General features: G+C 31.2%; 1 protein-coding gene across 1 annotated transcript in view; it reads right to left on the bottom strand.

Moving 5' to 3' along the window:
- ST8SIA1 (ST8 alpha-N-acetyl-neuraminide alpha-2,8-sialyltransferase 1) overlaps positions 1–21,374 on the bottom strand; it is a 92,633-nt gene that overhangs the window by 55,772 nt on the left and 15,487 nt on the right. Inside the window, exon 2 of the mRNA XM_074268852.1 lies at positions 18,829–18,973. Coding sequence (XP_074124953.1) covers positions 18,829–18,973 — 145 coding nt within the window. The remainder of the gene's footprint in view (positions 1–18,828; positions 18,974–21,374) is intronic.

The following is a 21,374-nucleotide window of genomic DNA, read 5'->3' as shown; positions in this document are numbered from 1 at the left end:
TCCTTGTTCTATTAAGGAAAATAAATATTTGATGGAAGAGTTGAAAACACCAATATAATCTGTCCTGTCTTACCCATAAGCAGAAATATGGACTATATAGGTGAAGCACATGCCTTTTTATCTCTTGTAGTTCATCCCCTAACCACGTACTATTTCATAAGCCATCTCTCCTCATAAGCATAGGCATTCAGTTCAACAATGTCATTTTACTGATAAGGAAACCGAAATCCAAATAACAGGGCATTGCCAACATTCTGATTTTTTTACTCTTAACCTGGATTTCTTATCCCAGAAAATGATTAACACATGCCATTAAAATTCCATAACAACATGGATATTTTGTCAATGATATTCTCTAATAAATATCAAAAATGTTTCCTAATGTGATTAATTATAATCATCTAATTTGTCCATGCAACAATAATACCTGATATATATAAAATGAATTTTACTGAATGGACATGACATTGATTGGTTTCTTCTTTGGTTACTTTTACCAGCTATTGAATGGAGGAAATGATAATATTCAAAATGGTCACCCTGTCTCTTCTTCATCCTGCATTCAGAACTCTTGGTAGGAACTGCTGTAACATCAAAGTACCCCTATTAAATTAAATACAAATGTATAATGCAATAATAATTCACATTTCCAAAGTTTATTACAGTTTGAAAGGCATTTTCTCATCATAGAGCACATATTTCTTTATCAGTATCATTATTACCACCACCACCACCATCATCATCACTAATATTTATATAGAGCTTATTATGTTCCAGACACTATCCTGAATATTTTACAAGTACTAACCCATTTGATCCTCAGAACAAACATAGGAGGTATGTGCTATTATTATCTCCATTTTCCAGGTAAGGAAACTGAGCAAATAGATTAAGTGATTTATCCAAGGTCAAAAAAGTAAGTAACTAAGATTAGACTGAATTCCAGTTTTTCTGACTCTAAACTTAGCTCCCAGTCACTTAACCAGGGTAAACACTGGACCATATAGCCTTAATAAATACTTGTTCAATTGAAAAATCCTGTAAGATAAATAGGGCAAGAGTTATTATTTCCATTTTATAAATGAAGAAGTGGACACTTAGAGAGATGAAGAGATAGACCCAATAGTTTCATAACTAGTAAATGGCATAGTGGAAATTTGATCCAAGGCTTACAAATTTTGTTCCACTAAACCAAATTGACTCCCCATTATAATGTAATGTCACTAGGAGATCTTAGTTATGAATGAAGTTAGAAAAATCTTTTTTTTTCTTTGCAAACTAAGGTTTGCAAACCTTAACTTGATCTGAAATGATGTCACTATAATGACAGGGACTGACAACATGCTAAAATGTTTGTCCTTTTTGATTAAAAAAAAAAACAGTATAGTTCTTTCTCTACAAATGTCTATCTAGAAACAGCCCTAACCTTGTGTCTTATTGTGCCCATACCCACACGTAGGCATTGACTCCCCCGCATAATTACATCCCTCCCACATATATAATTAAATCCCTCACCCATATAACTAATTATGTCCTCTACCAGGCATCTAAATACACCCCCATTCCACAATCTAATTACACCCCCTTATTATGAATTTAATTGTACCATTCAACTACATCTAATTACACCCACACTCACATATTTAATTGTACTGTCCTCCCTAAAGACCTAATTACATCCTAACCAATGCATAAATTAAGCCCCCATCATGCATTTAACAGCATATCCCAGATACACAACTCTAACTACATATTCCAATCAGTTTATAATTTTTGTCTAACATTGACAGTTTCCCACACATTAATTCCTGGTAAGCATGTTGTTCAATCAGAAAGAAGCCAAATGGTAACAATATGCTGTCTGAATCAAAACAATTTCTGTTTCTTCCAAGAAATCACATTGCCATTTATTTTTATTTAATTCCTCCAACAGCTCTTTGATAATCTAAGTAAAAATATCAGTGGTCTATCAGTGTCACATGGAAGCATTTTTGATGACAAAATACATAGTATTTTAAAAAATCTTTATGAGAGGATTATGCTTCTTACAGACAATGAACTATGAAATGATTCTTAAGACATTACCTTGACTGTTACTTTGGTTGAAAATGGAATGCTAACAGTATACTCATTGTTCAAGAGAGATGAGTCATTTCTTCATTTAAATAAATTAGATTTCTCCAGGAGCCACTTCATTTTCCCTTTAACTAACAAAATTGTGTCATTTAGTAATCTTATTAGCAAGGTTGATCTACTTTCATGCAGTAGATGGATTTTGGAAAACAAGATTAATATCATTATGAAAATTGTTTTCTAATGGCCTTTTATAAAACTTAACATGACATTTTCACCAAAGAAAACATTTTCCCACTGATGATGTGACCCTTCTCTTATTGTGAGTAGCAATTATTTGTGGAATTACTTGCATTGTATCTTGTGCATATATGTGTATCTACATATATACATTTTATCATATTGTAAAACTCTAAGGTGGAATTTCTTATAGGAAAAAAAAATCTTTCCTTGGATGGTGGGAATAACCAAAACATTAGACAGCAGTATAAGAATATAAAGAAGCAGATAAAGCCAGTTGTAGGGCTAAGACAGATGTGAAGTGCTAATCTAGTTTTCTGAGTGCTAACATGCAATGAAAATATTCTATTGTAGAACCAGTTAAAATATGACTGCTGAGATTCATTTTGTAGTTTCTGGTTTATGATTTCTATAGCCTTCTTATGTCTATAAGGCTTTATTTTCTAGAATTTTCTAAATTATCTTCTTTCCTCACTAGAAAGGTAAATTTATTGACATGACTTGCTAGAAGATATATTTACATACATTATATATTGACAATTAAGGACTCTCTCCCCTTTTTAGGACATTTATGCTTTGAAGTTTTATTTACTCTTCTCTACAGAATCTGACTAAGCAATTATATGTAGAAGGGAAAAGACATAAGCACTTCCAAAAAATCTTTGATCCCATCTTTAAAAACATTTCAAGGCCATTCTTCTAGAATAAGTCAGGCAATTTTAAAGGCAGAACTCCCTATACAGAGCTATATTCACATTACTTGGCTAGCATTCTGTATATCTGTGTAGTTTTAGTTTCATAGTGCTTTCTTTTGCTTTGACTCCTGAAACTAATTGAGATATACTTCTCCTATTTCCCAGAATATAACCTCATTAAATAAGTATCTATGTGGGCCTAAACTACCTCATAGTACTTTAAATAAAACCTACATCCTTCTTGTAGTTAAGCCAAAGTAAAATGGGAAACATCCCAGTACCATCCTCTCAATTCCCTTCAGCCAATGACTTTGTTCAAACATCTTAAAGTGTAGATTTAGAAGCGAAAATATCAATGTTGCTCTTCCTCTAGACATCATCCTGGAACCTCTCAAAGGGAGAAAGTAACTTACCATACATCAAAAATGAAACTTTTTCTATACAAAAAAAAGGAAACTTGAGAAGGTATCTTTAACCCTCCACACTGTCACAAATATAAATGAGTACTCCTAGTTTACAATCTTAGATTAGATACTGTAACATGATAAAATGTGCAAGAGAATGTGGGTCTCAAAAACAGAAATTAAAGTTGAATGGCTCCAAGTTCTGGGCAGTAAATAGGTACTGAGACTTTAAAATGGAAACCATCATTTAGAACTAAAGGAACAACTTATCCTAGATTATTTTGAGGTTATCATTAAAGTCAAAGAAAGGGTGAATTATAGTTTGGAGAATTTTAGTACCTTAGTCTGATCATAAATACAGTACTGAAGTCAGATGTCAGAATCAGACAAAATTAATCTAAAGATCAGCTCTATGTCATCGTATCTTTTCAATTTATGATTCCACATGTTATTTTATTTTATTTTTCTTATCTTAATTCCTTAATAAAGATGTTTTAAAATCCCAGTCAAATCTCAGTTGAACTAAAGAACTCAAAGGAAATAATAAGACAAAAAAGGAAAGAAGTAATCATCAAAATGATTTAGTATTAGTTAAAAATACAAAAGCAGAACACAACAGCACAGTGTCCAATAAACCCAAGGATCCAGTAACTGGGGTAAGGATCTATCACTTAACAAAATTACTAGAAAAAAATGGAAAACAATCTGGCAGAAAATAGTTTTTTTGTTTTGTTTTCCAATCCATACCTCATATTGGATACTTGGGAAAGCCCCAAATGAATATATGACTTAAAAATAAAATGACATCATAAGCAAATTTGTGGAGAAAGAAAGAAATTAATTTTCTGGGAAGAATTCATAACCAAAGAATAGAAAGGGTCAAAGAAAATAAAATGGACATGTTTGATCATGTAATATTAAATAGTATTTAATTTAATTAGTAATTTAATAGTAATTAATTTAATAAACTAAAGAAATACAGATAAAATTAGAAGATAAACAGATAACTGGGGAAATTTACTGAAGCAAGTTTCTCTGATATGTCTCATGTCTAAGATACATAAAGAACTGATTCAAATTTATAATACTAAGAGCCATTCAACAACAGATAAATTATCAAAATATGTGAACAGGCAGTTTTTCAAGGAAGAAATTCAACTCTCATAGTCATAGATGCCACTGGAAATATCATGGTTTTGCTTATACAAACTTTTGTCAGCAAGATGAAGTCTCTATTTTTTAGTATGCTGTCCAGATTTACCATGACTTTCCTTCTAAGAAGCTAGAACAAGTTAAAAGTGGTCAGATTGTGATATATTTAAAGTTTTTTATGCTAAATCAAATTCAAGCATCTTTCCGATATGTTAGGCATATTACTACCTGCACTTTGAATAGGTTGGAGTTGGTTCCAATCATGCCAAAATATCTGCCATGTCTGGACAACAGAGCCATGCTTCTCATTTTGCCTTTTACCACACTTTTAACCTACTCTCTCTCTTACCATGAAGGCTTTTAACTCATTCATTACTCCCAGATCATATTAAGAGAATCATTAATTAGTTTCCAAATAATGGCCTCAAATGTTTTCTATTTGAAAATCTGGTAATTCCAGATTTCATATAGTTTCAGATAATTCACTCATTATAGCTACTGTTTCTCTTTCCTTCTTTTATACCTTAGTATCAAACCATGGTTTTAATAACATAATATTTTATAATATAATAATTGCCATAATTACTACTACCATCATCAATAGCTAATGTTCCCAACAGCATTTTATGAGATATCAGTTCACAAATGACTAAATTGCCATTATGATTAATATGTAAATACACAATGCAATGTATTGCAGTGTCAGTTCAATATAGTTAGAGTACTTTTCAATACAATTGTGTTTCTCTTCACCAAAATAATACATATAGAACAATGTAGGAGGTATAGAATTATAGTACTATATATAGTGTCACTTCAACAGTTTTCTAAAAGACAATGGCAGTTTGGTATACAACAACATAATGGTTATTTGAATAAACTGTTCTGGTCTATGGTTTGAATTTGCAGTAGGAAAAACTAGTCAAATTGCAACTAAGATTGTGGAAAAAAAAAAAGAAAAAACTTCCAAAACCCTACTATGGAGACTATTAACTTAAAGTTACTCTGTCAGTGAGGTTATTGGGATAAGGAAATAATGTCTGAAAAAATCAATGTAGGCTAAACCTTCCACACACACACACACAAAATCTTTATTGGATCTTTGCAATACTTGAGCAAACAAATAATCTTTTTTCCAAAATTCTTTTTTTTTTTAATCAGTTTTCAAATATGTTTGTTTCATCGTGAAGTCCATGGCTGGTCCATTTTTCTTACTTCCCTCCCTTTCTTAGTATGACATGTTTGTGCCTTCTTTTCCACTATGTAAAATTCAACATATTCCAACTCTCTCTCACTTCTGAAATATGTTATGCACACTAACATTCCCATTTGGTTACGTTATCATCGTCCTAGTTATCATCTAGTCTTAAAACTTCAACATAATCTTTTATTCCTTTTTTTTCCTCTGAATCTTTTACATTATACTTATTTATTTACTTTAAACATTCCATTTTTTCTATTTCAAATTCCAAATTCTCTCCTTATCTTTTCTCCCTAACACCAATTAATAATGTATATGATATGTTAATTACTCTATTGTACATATACTATCTAGATAGATAGATATGAAGTCATGTAAAACACAAATATGTTTCAGTCATATTGAAAAGAAAAAGCAAAAACAAGAAATACAAAGGAAAAAAGTATGCTTCAATTTATATTCAATGTACATCAACTTTCTTTGGAGGTTAACAATTTTCAACATGGGTTCTTTAGAACTGACTTGGATCATTGTCTTGATCAGATGTAGCTAAATCTTTTACAATTGATCATCATTATAATACTATTGTTAATGTGTATAATGTTCTTCTGGTTCTACTCATTTTACTTTGCATTAGTTGACAAAATTCTTCCCAGACTTTTCTGAAACCATCTTTCTCATCATTTCTTATACTACAATAGTATTCCCTCCTAATCACATATAACAACTTATCATTCTTCAATTGATGAGCATCCCTTCTATTTTCAACTCTTTGTCACCACGAAAAGACTTGATATAAATATTTTGCATATAAAGATGCTTTTTTTCTTTTCTTTGATCTCTTTGAGACACAGACCTATAATTTATATTTATTGATATAAAAAATTTACAATCTTTTGAGTATAGTTCCAAATTGCTCTCCAAAGTGGTTAGACCAATGCAAAACCCCATCAATAATGCATTAATGTATCTATTTTCCTACATCCCTTTTCTGTCAAGCGAGCCAGTCTAATTGATGTGTGGTGGTACTTTGCATTTCTCTAATCAATAGTATTGTAAAGCACCTTTACATTTGACTATAGACAGCTTTGATTTGTGGTTCTCATTGTTGTTTGTTCAATTAGTCATTTCCAAATCTTTTTGACCTTTATGGGGCTTTCTTGGCAAAAAAAAAAAAATACTGGATACATTTGCCATTTTCTTCTTTAGTTCTGTTTACAAATGAGGAGACTGAGGCAAACAGGGATAAGTAATTACTTGCCCAGCATCACATATCTAGTCAATGTCTTAGATTGGATTTGAACTCAGATCTTCTCAACTCAGGCCCAATATTCTATACAATGAGCTACCTGGATACCCTTCATATCATCTCACCATTTATCAATTGAAAAGTGATTCTTATTTTTACAAATGTGGTGCATTTCCCTATGTGCTTAAGAAAAGAAGTCTTTATCAGAGAACTTTCCTGTAAAAAAAATTTTGTCCCCAATTTCCTACTTTCCTTCTCATTTTGGCTACTTAATGGTTTTGTTTGTGTGAAACCTTTTTAATTTCATGCAATCAAAATTATCCATTTTACTTCCCATGATTCTCTCTATCTCTAGTTTGATCATAAACTTTTCCCTTATTCATAGAACTAATAAAAAGTTTTCCATGATCCCCTAATTTACTTATCATTCTTTATATCCAAAACATTTCCCCATTTTGACCTTATTTTGGTATATGATGTGAGATGTTAGTTTCTGCTTAATTGTTGTAAAATTGCTTTTCAGTTTTCAAAGCAATTTTTGTCAAATGGTGAGCTCTTAACCCAAAAGCTTGGATCTTTGGGTATGTCAAACATTAGATTACTATGGTCATTTGTTACTTTGTATGGCCACTAATCCACCATTAGATAATTATGTAATTCCTAGTCAGTATCAGAATGATTTCATGATTACTACTTTGTAATATAGTCTGAAATCACATATTTCTGGGCTTTTGTCCTTCATATTTTTATTTATTCTCTGACATTCTTGACTTTTGTTCTTCCATATGAATTTTGTTATTATATTTTTTCTAGCTCTAAAAATAATTCTTTAGTAGTTTGATTGGCATGAAATTGACTAAATAAGCTAATTTAGATAGAATTGTCACTTTTATTATGTTGACTGTCTACTCATAAGTTATTAATATTTGTCTGATTGTTTAGATCTGTATTTTTGTGAATAGTGTTTTGCAATTATGTTCAGATAGGCCCTCAATTTTTCTTTGCAGGTAGATTCCCAAGTAGCACATCTATTTTAAGTAGAATTTCTCTTTTCTCTCTTTCTTCTGGGTTTTGCTGGTAAACTACAAAAATACTGTGCTTTATGTGATTTTATTTTATATCCTGAAATTTTGATAAAGTTAATTGTTTCAACTACTGTTTTAATCTATTCTCTATGGATCTTTAATTATAGCATCATATTATCTGCAAAAAGGGACAATTTTCTTTACACATTTCTATTTTTATTTCTTCAATTTAGTTTTCTTATCTTACTGCTATAGCTAGTTTTAACATCTCTGAGTCTTCTTCATCTGTAAAAAATAAAAAAGAATACCAGTAAAACTTATCTCACAGAATTGTTCATGAGTCTTATGAGATGAGGCTCAAATAAAGCAATCTATGTAAAACTACCTACATATTTTAAAGCAATATATAAATGCCAGTTATTGTTATAATTACTTTTTAAAATTACACTATGCTAATCCCTTCTTCCTTCCTTAACTATGCCTTTAACTACTTTCCTGGTTTCTTTTCTCTCTTCTATTCCCTGAATAATGGTATTTTCCAAAATTCTGACCTCCATTCTTCATGTTCTCATGCTTTTAATCCTCACTTCTATGCACATAACATCCAGATTTATTTCTCCTGTCCTGATCTCTCTTTCTTAAGCTTCCAAACATTTCCATTACATGATGAATATCTTTCTGTCTGAATATCTCATCAAAATCTCAAACTCAACAGGTTTCAAATTTTTCCTTCTCTTTTAAATCTGTTCCACTTCCTGACATTCTAATTGATGTTAATATCATCATTTTAAGTCTCCAAACTTCAGTGTAATACTTGTTTTCTCTCATACTTTTATTCAATAATCTCAATATGTTACAAAGTCCTATTGATTCTATTCTTAAAATGTCTGTAGCATCTAACTCCCACCTTTTTTCACTGCAATATCTTAATATCATCTCTCAAGTAGTTAACTACAGTAGTTTTTCACCTTGATTTCCGTATATTCTATACCCCAACCTTTTAATTCCTGCCAGATTCATTTTCTTAATATACAATTCTGACCAAGTCACTTCCCTACTGAAAAAAAACTTCCAAAAACTTTCAATTGTTTACCAAAAGTCTTAGTACCCAAGGCTGTTTATGATTTTGCCTCAATTTCTTGGACTTTTTAAAAAATACATTTTGTTTTGATACAATGAACACTTCTTAACAAATATTCATGAATAATTTAGAAGTTTTTCTTGAATAATTCCAAATAATTTTCCGGAACTTGTGGACCTATGTGTAATTCCAATAGCAATGAATTAGTATGCCTGTCTGTTGTTTAATTTAATTAAGAGTTGTCTAATTTAAAATTTTCTAAGTATTATATATCTCAAAGAATTTTTAAAATGTTTGTTTATAATTTGCATTTCTTCTTTTTGAATATTATTCAATCATTTTCTAAAATTCATCTTTTGGAGTTTTGTTTTTAATCTTATAGATTATGTAGACTTTGAATATTACACTTTTATCAGAGCTGCTTAATTCAAATATGTTTCACAATTCATATATTTTCTTTCAATTCTAGCTTCATTGATGCTACTTATTAAAACTTTTAAAGCTTTATGTAGCTTGAATTATCTTTCTTATCATTATAATCTCTCTGATGGATCTGATCATGAATCTTTCCAATGGCTATATAAAAAAAAAACTTCATTTTCTAATTTTCCCCAAATTATTGGCTTCTAGATTTTCCTTAATCATTTACACAGATCTACATTACGTTTTTTAATCCAACAGGAAAAATATTTGATTTGTACTGGCATGGAGAGGTGAAAAGAACAGTTGACTTGGTTATAAATAAAGCAGATAAAAATTCAAACCTGAATGACATAGGCAAATTATTTAACCTCTCTGTGCCTCAATACAGTTCTTAATCTATCATCCTATGATAATAACTGCTTTATGATATATTTGAAATCTATTAGTGCCAAGCTCCTTTTGTTTACAGGTTTTTATATCACTCTTGATATTTTGAACTTCTTCCTCCATATTAATTTTTCTAATTTATTTTTTAATCTAATTTTCATCTTCTACATCTTAAGGAGTATAATGATTTTATGTTGGTGTAATTTAGCTCTGAAACTTTAGCTTTTTTCAAAATATTTCTCTTGTTTTTTTGTGAAAATTATAGCTGCATCTCTATAAATTCAACAAACAATTGTTAAATGATGATGTGCTAAAGAGGTAAAGTATGGGTAATAAGGTATTATGGTACCTTAATCAGGAAGATAAAAGTTAGGGAAAAAGAAAAACATAATGAATTTAGTTTTTTTTATTTATTGAACTTTAAACATTTATGGAACTCCCTGGTGAAAATATTCAGCAATCAGTTTGAAGTCTAAACTGGCACTCAGAACATTATAAAGATAAGATATGTGGATCAGAAATCCTTTACATAAAAATGATAGTTGAATTCACATAAACTGCTAAGACCATCAAGAATGTTGAGAGATAAGATAGCTTAGTAAAGATACCTGATAAATCCTATGTTTATTTTAGTAGGTTATGATTTGTACATTCCTATTTATGTACATGTTGCTTCTTCCATTAATATGTAAGATTCTTGAGGGAAGGATTGTTTCATTTTTGTCTCAGTGTCTGTAGTGCTTAGCACATTGGCTGGCACATATTAATTACTTAATACTTAACTGAATGATTCCCAGATATTTAATTCACTTTTGTTTTTTTAATGGAAATTTTCTTCCCCCTGCATTCTGAAAATCTTTCTCTAGATAGCTTAATGTTATGTGAATACTAGTGAAGAATTTGAGATGTCTCTTGGTGAACCTTCATTCTAACCAAATGACCAAGCCACACTTTTTCCCATCAAAAATTTTGCTGGTGACATATTTTATGCCACCTCTCTTGTGTAATTCTTCCTTGCAACCTATTGTACATGAAAGTACAAATATTCTGTGAACAACTTGCTATTCATTTCCAATATACAGCAAAAAAATTCATGTGAATTTTTTTTCTTCCTTCTTCCCTCACAGCATGCTAGAGATGGCTACCATTAGACGCAAACAGGCATATATGTATACAAGTATTCTACAGACTTTCCATTATTTTTAATAGCTTTGCCTGTGGTACCTTAATTCCATTTCCTCTCTCCCTTTATCTCCCTTCCCTTAAAGAACTCCTGTTTGATTGTCTTTCCTGGCATTAATCCATTGATGTTCTTTTCTTATTCCCTCAATAATCCTCAGAAAAAGTACAGATTCTGAAAAACAATAATCATGTCTCTTCCTGCAGCATGTAAATACCATTGTTACATTATATGAGTTTTCTATTGTTGTTGAGTTTGCATTTTCGAGTCCAACCAATCACTGGTTTTATTGTTGAAGTGACTGAACATCTGTAATTCTGTTCATAGAGAAGTAAGATTCAGATTTCATAAAAAGCATCACAAAATTTCAGAGCTGGAACCAATCTCAGTGCCTTCTAGATAATAATAAACAATGATAATAATAGCATTTATATAACATTTTAACATTTTCAAGGCACTTTATAAATGTTATCTATGGTGCTATTACTATCCTTTGTTGTATTTCAGGCAATATCTGCTATAGCAAATACATAAAAGAATGACATCTACAATATTCTCAACAAGTAGTCATCTAATCTTTGCTTGAATAGTTTCAACAAGGAACCCATCACTATCTAAACCAGGCTATTTCTCTTATTATCTCTTTTGTGTAGTTATAATTGTTAAGATGGTTCATAAATTTACCCCTTTGCAATCTTCCTCTTGATCATGGTTTTCACTTTAAGGCAAAGCAGAACAAGTCTCATCTCTCTTCCATGTGACAGATCTTAAAATAATTCACAATAGTTGTTATTTCCTCTGTTTTTCCTCCTCAAGCTAAACCTTCCCAGTTCATTCAATCTTCAAATGACATGAATGCCAGGCTCTTCACTATATTAATTGTCATCTTCTAAATGTTTTCCATCTTATTATTTATCTCTTAAAATGTGTTAATAAAAATTGGAGATAATATTCTCTATGTAGTCTAAGCCCACCCGAAGGATAACAGAACTAAAAGGACATATAAAATGGGAAATTAGAGCACTTAAAGAGGGATTTTTTAAAAATAGAGAATAGTTCACAGTGGAAGTGAGAAAACACAACAAAACAACAAATAATAGAAAAAGGAAACAGTGGAGTCAATACAAATAATGCAGAGAAAGAATAGTATATGTTAGAGAAAATCAAATAATTATATTAACATTTGAAATATCTCTAAACCAAAACAACTAGCTTGGATGACAGAGTTCATTCTTACAGACTGAAAACCTCTGATTTCCCCCCCCAAAAAAAAAAACATGGTGAAAAAATGAATCCATTTCAGGAGATAAAACAAGAAAATTTACTGGAAGTTTTTAAAATAGCAATGCACATATTAATAAAATCTTCAGAATGATGTCAAAGAAAAATCAAACATTTAACTTACCCAGAAATATATTAAATAAGTTCTGTAGTTTCAGAATAAAAGGAGTATTGTAAGTAGCCAAGAAGAGAGAGTTCATATATCATTTAATGCCTGTTTAAATTGCATAGAATTACTCATCACTGAGGAAAAATAAAATAAAAAACTAAAATATGATATTGCAAAAAAAAAAAAAAAGGAAATGGCTTGCAACACAATAGACACCTGATTGACATGCTAAATTGCAGACAACTTAACACACTTCTTATTCCAAGTACATGACACTTCATCTCTTGCCTTTTTGCTTCAGGCTCTCTCCTGTTCCTGGAATATATTTCCTCTTCATCTATATACCTCTTTGACTCCTTAATATAATCCTATATCAAAAGGATTTTTCTTGATTTTACAAGGTGTCGGTGCCCCACGCTGAGAAAATTTAATTGAATCCAATTCCATTTTGTATTTGATTCTATTCTGTATCACCACCAAGATGCTGTAAAAATCACCAAAGTCATGTTTCTTTGTCTTTGAATTAAATTCAGAAGTTCAATTTCCATTTCTACATTAGGTTCAAAAGTTTAGTTATCCTACAAATCACCCTAATTCAGAGAAATATATTATCTCTACACCTCTTTCTGCCCATGTACAATTAAAGGAAATCGATTATCTCCCTAATAATCTTTGCAAGATGCAGGGGGTGCCAGAAAATATGTTATCTGTTATCTGTTATCCGTGCAACACTGGATATTCTACAAGAAAATCTGGTCTACTATAGCCGTGACACTAAGGAGCCATGCAGGTGGACACCACTAATGAGCAACATAGCAACAAGGAAGAAGAAGGAATTGTTGATACCTCTGTATTACTTGGGTCTCTTTGATGCTAAAACTGGCTCTCTATTATCCATGGTATCTCTCTTATTAAGCATATAGTAAATCCTTTTTGACTGATTGAGCATCTTTATTTGATATATGCCACAAACACACTGAAAGACAGTGTCAGTATCAAAAAGGCTAGAACATTGGGCTAAATTGAATAAAATAAATTTTAAGAAGTATTGAGGATGTCCAAAAATTGACTTTACAAGTACAAGATAACAGTTTTTTTTTTTAATCTGTGGAATTTAGAAGACAAGCTCAAAAGAAATCAATTATAAAAACAATATGGCAGTCTTAAAAAAAAAAAACCCTAATGCACAGAAGGTCATCTACTTGGGTATCCATTAGAACCATAGCTTCCAGAAATAAGGATGTAATAATTCTATATTATGTTATTGTAGCATATCTAGAACTTTAAAAAATTTCTGACAGTCTCATGCAATGGTCAGTGGGAAAAGGACTGGATCTGGAGTTAAAGAACCTGGGTTCAAATCTCCAAATTATAACCTTGAGAAAGCCATTTAATTTCTCTGCAAATTAAAGAAGTTGAATAAAATAATTCTAAAGTATCTTCCAACCCCACATCTATAACCATGTGGACTTTTACTATTTCCTTTCACATGGATTATACTCTTGACAAAAGGAACTTCCCATTTCCTACGTTTTCCTGCTGATGTGCCTTTATTTACACTGTTCTCTACAAAGGGAATGATCTTTCTTCTCAGTTTGCCTGAATGATTATTACCTATACTCCAAGCTTCAGCTGAAATGAAACTTTCTCTATGAATGATTGCTACTCATCAGTTGTATAATCTGGGGTAAATTAATTTAACTGTTCTGAACTTCAACGAATTGCCTATCCAATGAGATATTTGAACTATATATCTAAGGTAGGTCTCTTCCTATTCAAAATCCTACAATCCCATAAGTTTTTTCCTATTATTAACAATCAAGAATACTTTTTTCTTTTTGCATATTTTGTGTAAATTATTTTATTGTGGTTTTATAGAGAACTGTATTTATTGTATACCTATTATTCTATTGTATTTATTGATCATTTAATTACTAGACTGTAAATGCTATGAAAGTAAGGTTCATCTCTTAACAACTATAACATCAACTCCCTAACATAATGCCTCATACATAATAGAAGCTTAACAAACATTTTTAAATGTCAGAATTAGTAAACAAATAAATATATAACTTTATTTATCTCAATACCACAATAATATGCTTTAGAATAAAGGACTTTAAATTTGGAGTTGGACATTCTGTGTTTGATTATCAAGGTCTGTTACTCTATACTTTCATGATTTTGGCCAGATCACTTAACCTGAAGTTAAGTCACTCCAAATGAAGGAGTTGGATTATATGACATATTAATGTCTCTTCCAGATTCAAATCTATGATCTTATATATATATATATAACCAAAGTGATACCCTTGAACAATAGATTCCATCTCCCAACTGCAATGCATTTTCACTAGCTAATCCTTCTGCCTGGATATACACCCTTATCATTTCTATCTCCTGTCTTCCCTAGCTTTCTTCAAGTCTCAGCTAAAATACAAAAAGCTTTTTTTCAATCTCCATTAATTTTAGTGCCTTCTTTGTTTGTATATATTTGTTTGTATGTTGTCTCTTCCATTTAGACTGGGAGCGCCTTGAAAGCAAAGACTGACTTTTGCCTGTCTCTATATCCCCAGCACTTAGCATAATGCCAAAAACCCTTTAAAATATTGACTGACTAACTAATGGTTAAAGCTGTTGTGTTCTCTATCACTTCTTTTTCCCCAAAAATCTCAAGCCCAACCAATGTATTTATTCACTGTTTCAGGAAGCTGATTATCATTTTTTCAATATTAGCTCTCATTTCATTTCTACAGAAATCCTATGCTTTAAATCAATTAGAACACAAAGAGACTAAGCTAAAAGCTTTTATACTTTGTACAATGATAATTCCCTGACTTGTGATAATAAAAAAGATAAGTAAATATAAGGACAAATGCAACTCTAGAAAATACAGAAAGTTAGAGTGAAAATATGGAGATAGTTAGAAATGCCTTTTGAGACAATGTTTTCATCAAATAAATGGATTGGTTATTTACAAGAGTAGCAAATCACTCTTTTTGTGGTACACATTTTAGAAAATCTGAAGATTGATAAATTCCTAATTGTTTGGGTCTCATAAGCTGATGAAGACTTGCTGTGTTCTTTTATGTCCATTTCTATGAGTTATGAGATAAACAGGAAACTCTGTGGCAAGGTAGCTAAAAATGAAAGTCTATATTGAGGAAGTTTGTGAAAGATAAAGAAGCAAACAATGTTTTGTTATTTTCCATTTATGTAGTCCCTGTGGGTCCTTATGCAGCAAAGAAATTCTAGATTCACCTTGGGAATAAAATCCAATGTATATTCATTCAGCAAAGATTAGTGCAGAAGGTTGATGATGATTGTTCATGTTTTGAATAAGCCAAAAGAAAATATTTGTAAGATTCCATCAACACAGCTGCAGTTCATAACATTCCTACTATGCCCTCTGTTCATTTCCAAGTGATTTCATTCTCAGTAAATCTCTCTTCCTTGATATATATTCTCCCCTAAAAGCTTTTATCAAATAATCCAAGCATGCAAAATCAGTTAGGTGCCTGCCAGAACATTGAGTTAACAAGAGATAGCCAAGAAAAGTGATACAGTCCCTGGGCAAAGCAGAAAGAATCTTACTCCTACACAGTTCTGCCATGGCTTCCTTCTCCAACTGGAACCCCTTTCTCTCCTCTTCTCCACCAAAATAATTACAAGGCTAGAGGTAAGCAGTGATCTCCTAAGATACACATGAAAGAAAAGAGCCCAGTAGAATCCAGAATTTTAACATGAGTAGTAATTTCTGCTATATTTCCACTGACCTCTCAGAGAATCTCTCTGGTTGATGAGAGAATGGGAGATTGAAACTCTAGAAAAAAGAAAAAATGACAAGGAACTCAATCTGCAAATTAAAGATTCATAATTTTGGCAGAATATGTAATGACTTCATTTTTCATTGTCAGTGAACTTAGATACCCTATGTAAGAACACAATCAGAAAAATTCTGAAAGGAAACATTTTGCATATAGTAGTATAAGGCATTCCCCTCAAAAAATGCAACAGGGCAGGGCATTGTATTTTCTATTACTTTCAGAGTCACCTATTTTCTTGGCTAACTCTTATCCCCACTCACTCCCAATATCCTTCTAGATCCATAATGTTTTTTCATAACCACTTCAATATGTTATGGAAGTAAAAACATAAGAATTTAATTGTTAAAAGTACATCCAGGAATAAATTGGCAGCAAGCAATATCAACAGTCATCATCCAAGTAAGCTACCTGTATTTTCCTAGATTTATTCTCAGAGACCAAGATCTAAGAGTGCTAGTCACCACTTACCTTCATCTAGGAGGGCAATTTAGAGCATCTTTTGTATAATTATAATTCCTGCATCTAATCAGTTATTAAATTCTGCCAATTCAATCTCACCAAAATTTCTTAAATCAGTTCTCTTTTCATCATCCCCACAGCACCAAGAGGACAGGTTCTCATTATTATGTCCTAAAACTACTGCAAAAGCCTTCTAATTCTAATTCTAATTCTTTACTCTCTCTCCCCAATCCCTCCTATCCATTCTTCATATTGCTATCAGATTAATATTCTTTATCAGATTCTTATTCAAATAGCAAATTCTTATCAGATTGTCATTCTATTATTCAAAACCTTCCAGTGATTCCTTTTTACTTATCAAATTAAAATTTAACTCATCATCCTTTCACTTCTAGTTAAAAGTAATTTCTCCCTTCTCAAATCTTCCTGGAGCTATTTGAATCTGGATCTGTATCTGATTCTGAACATATCCTTTGTCCCTGTCACTAATTGACTCTATACTTTATGTTTAATTATATGATGTGATTATATAATAGTATATCACATAAAAATATAATATGAAATTATATGATATAACAATTTAACATTGTGCATGCATTACCTATATAAATGTGTATGTATATGCACACTAATATACATATATAATTAAAATATATTAACTCTACTATTCTATGAAGAAAAACATTTTATTTTCTGGAATGAAATGATTGATGTGGTATATTTTCAGAACAAAAGCTATCTACAATTACACTAATGGTATGAGGTGACTGGTTGTAATCTCGGAGCTAAAATATTTTAAATAGTTGTCTAAGGTTTTATTACTGATTTCATTGTTAATAAGTTACTTTTTTCAGTAGTTTTTAATATTTACTTAATTCTAAGAGGTTCCTGATTTAAATAATACAAAGATATGACCATATAGTTATGGGGAACGGTTTCTATGATATAGAAGTAAGGTTGATAATTCAAATAACCTTGTTATACACAAAGTGTTATCCTATAAATCTTGCTATTCATGGGAGTCTCTGACTTGAATTTTTTCTTCTTTTCCCACAGGCATTTTCTCATGAAATCTTATATACAAAGTGTCTGATAATTCTTTGAAACTAATGACAGAGAAGTGTCTTTTTCTGTTTTGTTTTTTTTTTAGTATTAGATGCATATAAGTATTATTTCAGTATTTGTTACTGTATAAACTGATGAGAGAAGTGAAAATTAAAACAATTCTGAAGTACCACCTTATACCTATAAGAACTGACAAATGCTGGAAGGGTCTAAGGGAAAATAAATACATTAATGATCTGCTAGTGAAGCAGTGAACTGACCCAACCATTCTGGAGAACAATTTGGCTATGCCCAAAGGATAATGAAACTATGTATACCTTTGACTCAGCAATATGACAAAGAATTGTATATAACACAAAAATATGTATAGCAGTTCTTTTTTGAAGTAGTACAGACTTGGAAATTGAAGGGATGCTTATCAATTAGGGAATGGCTAAACAAGGATTAGCATATGATTGTAATAGAGTATTATTATGCAGCAAAAAATGACAAAGCAGGTAGATAGTTTTAGAAAAAACATGAGACCAATATGAATTCATGCAAAAGGAAATCAGCAGAACTATTAGATCATTGCACATAGTAACAGCAATATTGTAATGATAATCAACTCTGATTTAGCTGTTATGAGCAATACAATGATCCAAGATAATTTCAAAGGGCTCATGATGAAAAAATACTATCCTCCACCAGAAAAAGAACTTATGACCTCTGAGTATAAATCTCTATCGCTTTGCGAAGTTCACAGGCAATATAATACATACTTATATGATCAAAGGCATGGAGATAGGAAAGTGTACACCACATGCAATTTAACTAGACTCTGTATGGATAAAATAGAAGTAGGTACATATCAGTGTGGTATGTTAGAAAGAATTCTGGATTTTGAGACAGAGGACTGAAGTATATGAATTACACATGTCTATATAGATGTGTATAAGTGCAAATAACAAAAACATATCAATCTGATAGATACTAACCTGGGGGAGGAGGGAGTAAGTTGAATTGTCAATGGTGAAAGAGTACAATAATTCTCCATCATACCACATGCTCTTCCCCATAGGGGAATTTTGTTTAGTCATAGCAAAGAGATTGGCAGGGTCACAGCATTGTTCCATTTCTTTCCTAATAGAAAAGACAAAGAGAAAATGTAAAGCATGTTATCATATTAGATATAAGAACAACAGACATTAAATATAATTCTTTATAAAACCATTAGCCTGCTGAAACTTTAGTTTCTAATATTAAAACATCTCAGTATCATAATCACAATAAAATATAAACTCCTTTAAAAGCAGAAATGCTTTGTTTTTGTTTTGCATTCCTTCCACCTTGTACAATGTTTAGTACATAATATATGTTTAAGTAATAGTTGTTTAACTGAGTTTAATTGAATCACAGAATCATAGATTATAAAATTTTAAACTTAAAATAGATGTCACGTGAACCAAATACTTAATTTTGCAAATAAAGAAACCAGGGCCCAGAATAAATGTTTTATGCATAGTAGCTAATTACTGCCAGACTAGAAACAAAGTCAAGTATAGTTTCTATTATATTTCACTTCATCTTGACTACTTTTGTTAAGGGTATGATGGTTCTGTGTAATATTAAAAGAAAAACAGAAAAAAACCTAGTTATAGGTCTAGGACCTAAAAGTTTAGATAGAATGGCTTAATTTCACCATACTCTATGGAATTGCTTTCATCTTCTTGACCCACTTTTTTATTACCACCAATTTGCCCATCTACCATTTCTTCCCATCATCCAACACACTTTTATTGCTATCATCTCCCTTCCACTAAAAGGGCTCTTTGATTATAAGAATGAAGTCATATCATGCACTTAAATGAATTGTTATGTGGAAGAAAAAGGAAATCTCATATAGCAAACATACAACAAACCAGAGAGAAGTAATTTAGAAAGAAACCTTTCAGGAAATTCAGTTTATGGCTTCATAAAACTTAATAATTTTAAACTGTGATAAAGTATGATTTAGCTAGTTTCAAAAGGCCATGAATACCATACCAAAGTAATATATCCTCTATTAATTTAATAATTCACAGAATCACAGAGTTGGGAGGTACTTCATTCTTCCTGTTCTAGTTATACATGAGGAAGTTGCCTCTCTAAAGCATATATAACAAAGATTCATCCAGCCTCGCTATAAAAACTGTGGTGGGGATAGGAAAAGGAACTTATACATTTTTACCACTATGGCGGGGGGGAACCCATTCTCACCTGAGATAGCACATCCCAATTTTTCTATTGTTCTGATTATTGAGAATTATTAAATCAATCCATAAATAGGTTATCTGAAGTTACCAAACACTGCATTTAATTTTGCCATTTGGTGCCAAACTGAACAAGCTTAATTCCTATTTCCTATGATAGCCTTTAAGAAACATATTTAAAAAGAGCTATCATATCCCATCTCTTTTCAAGGGTAATCATTTCTATTTCCTTCAAATGACCAGCATATAGCAAGATCTGGAAGCCCTTCATTAGCCTGGTTACTTTCTTCTGAGAGCTTTCCAGTTTAGAAATGTCCTTCCTTATATATGGTGCCTGAAACTGAATGTATCATGTTCTAGATGTATTTGAATATGAAAGAGTACAAGCTTTTTCCTTCTGAACATTGTGACTAATTTAGCCCAGAAATACTATTATTAGACATTTACCACCAAATCAAGTACAGTGGAAAACATATACACAGTAATATTTATAGGAGAGGAGAGATTGTAAGAACTATAAAAACCTCACAGCGGTTTTAAAATTCAATAAAAGAATTATATAACTATATAAAAATAGAAATAAGAGTTCTTAAGAAAACAAAAAAGACAAAATTAATAATAAGCTTAAAATTATAGCAGCATAGAATTTTACTTGGAGTGGGTCTCCACAGTCATCTATCTCATTTAATCCATAGCCAGAAACAAATTCCTATGACAAACATTCTCATCCAGTGATCATCCAGTCTCTCTCCTTGAACACATCCAAGGAGAGGAGTCCACTGCCCCCTAAAGCAATCTATTCTACTTTTGTTTAGTTCATATTGTTAGAAAAGTTTGTTTTACATAAGCCTAAAATTGTCTCTTCACAACTTCTACTCACTGCTCCAGATTCTGCTTTCTGAAACCAAAAAGTACAAGCCTAATCACAATTCCATTCAATAGCTCATTGGATACTTGAAAAGAGCCATCATATTCCTCCAGATGTTCTCTTCTGTCCAACCTAAATATAAGAAATCCCTTTTAACAGACTTCATATTTTTGGATTCAAGATTTTTTATCATTCTGGTCAAATTCTTCTGTACTCTCTCTGGCCTAATCAATGTATTTTTTAAACTGAAGTTCCTAGAAATGAATATAATGCTGGTCAGATATATTCTTATAGGACAAAATACAGTGAAACTATGATATGTTTATTCCTTGAAACGATGGCTCTCTTAATTCAGGGCAAGTTTACATTATTTGTTTTAATTGCCATAGCATCCTGCTAAGTCATATAGAGCTTGGTGTATATA

The sequence above is a fragment of the Sminthopsis crassicaudata genome, chromosome 5 (genome assembly GCF_048593235.1).
Source record: "Sminthopsis crassicaudata isolate SCR6 chromosome 5, ASM4859323v1, whole genome shotgun sequence".
Lineage (NCBI taxonomy): Eukaryota > Metazoa > Chordata > Mammalia > Dasyuromorphia > Dasyuridae > Sminthopsis > Sminthopsis crassicaudata.
Note: the sequence above shows the minus strand (reverse complement) of the source record. Positions and strands in the feature narration are given on the sequence as shown.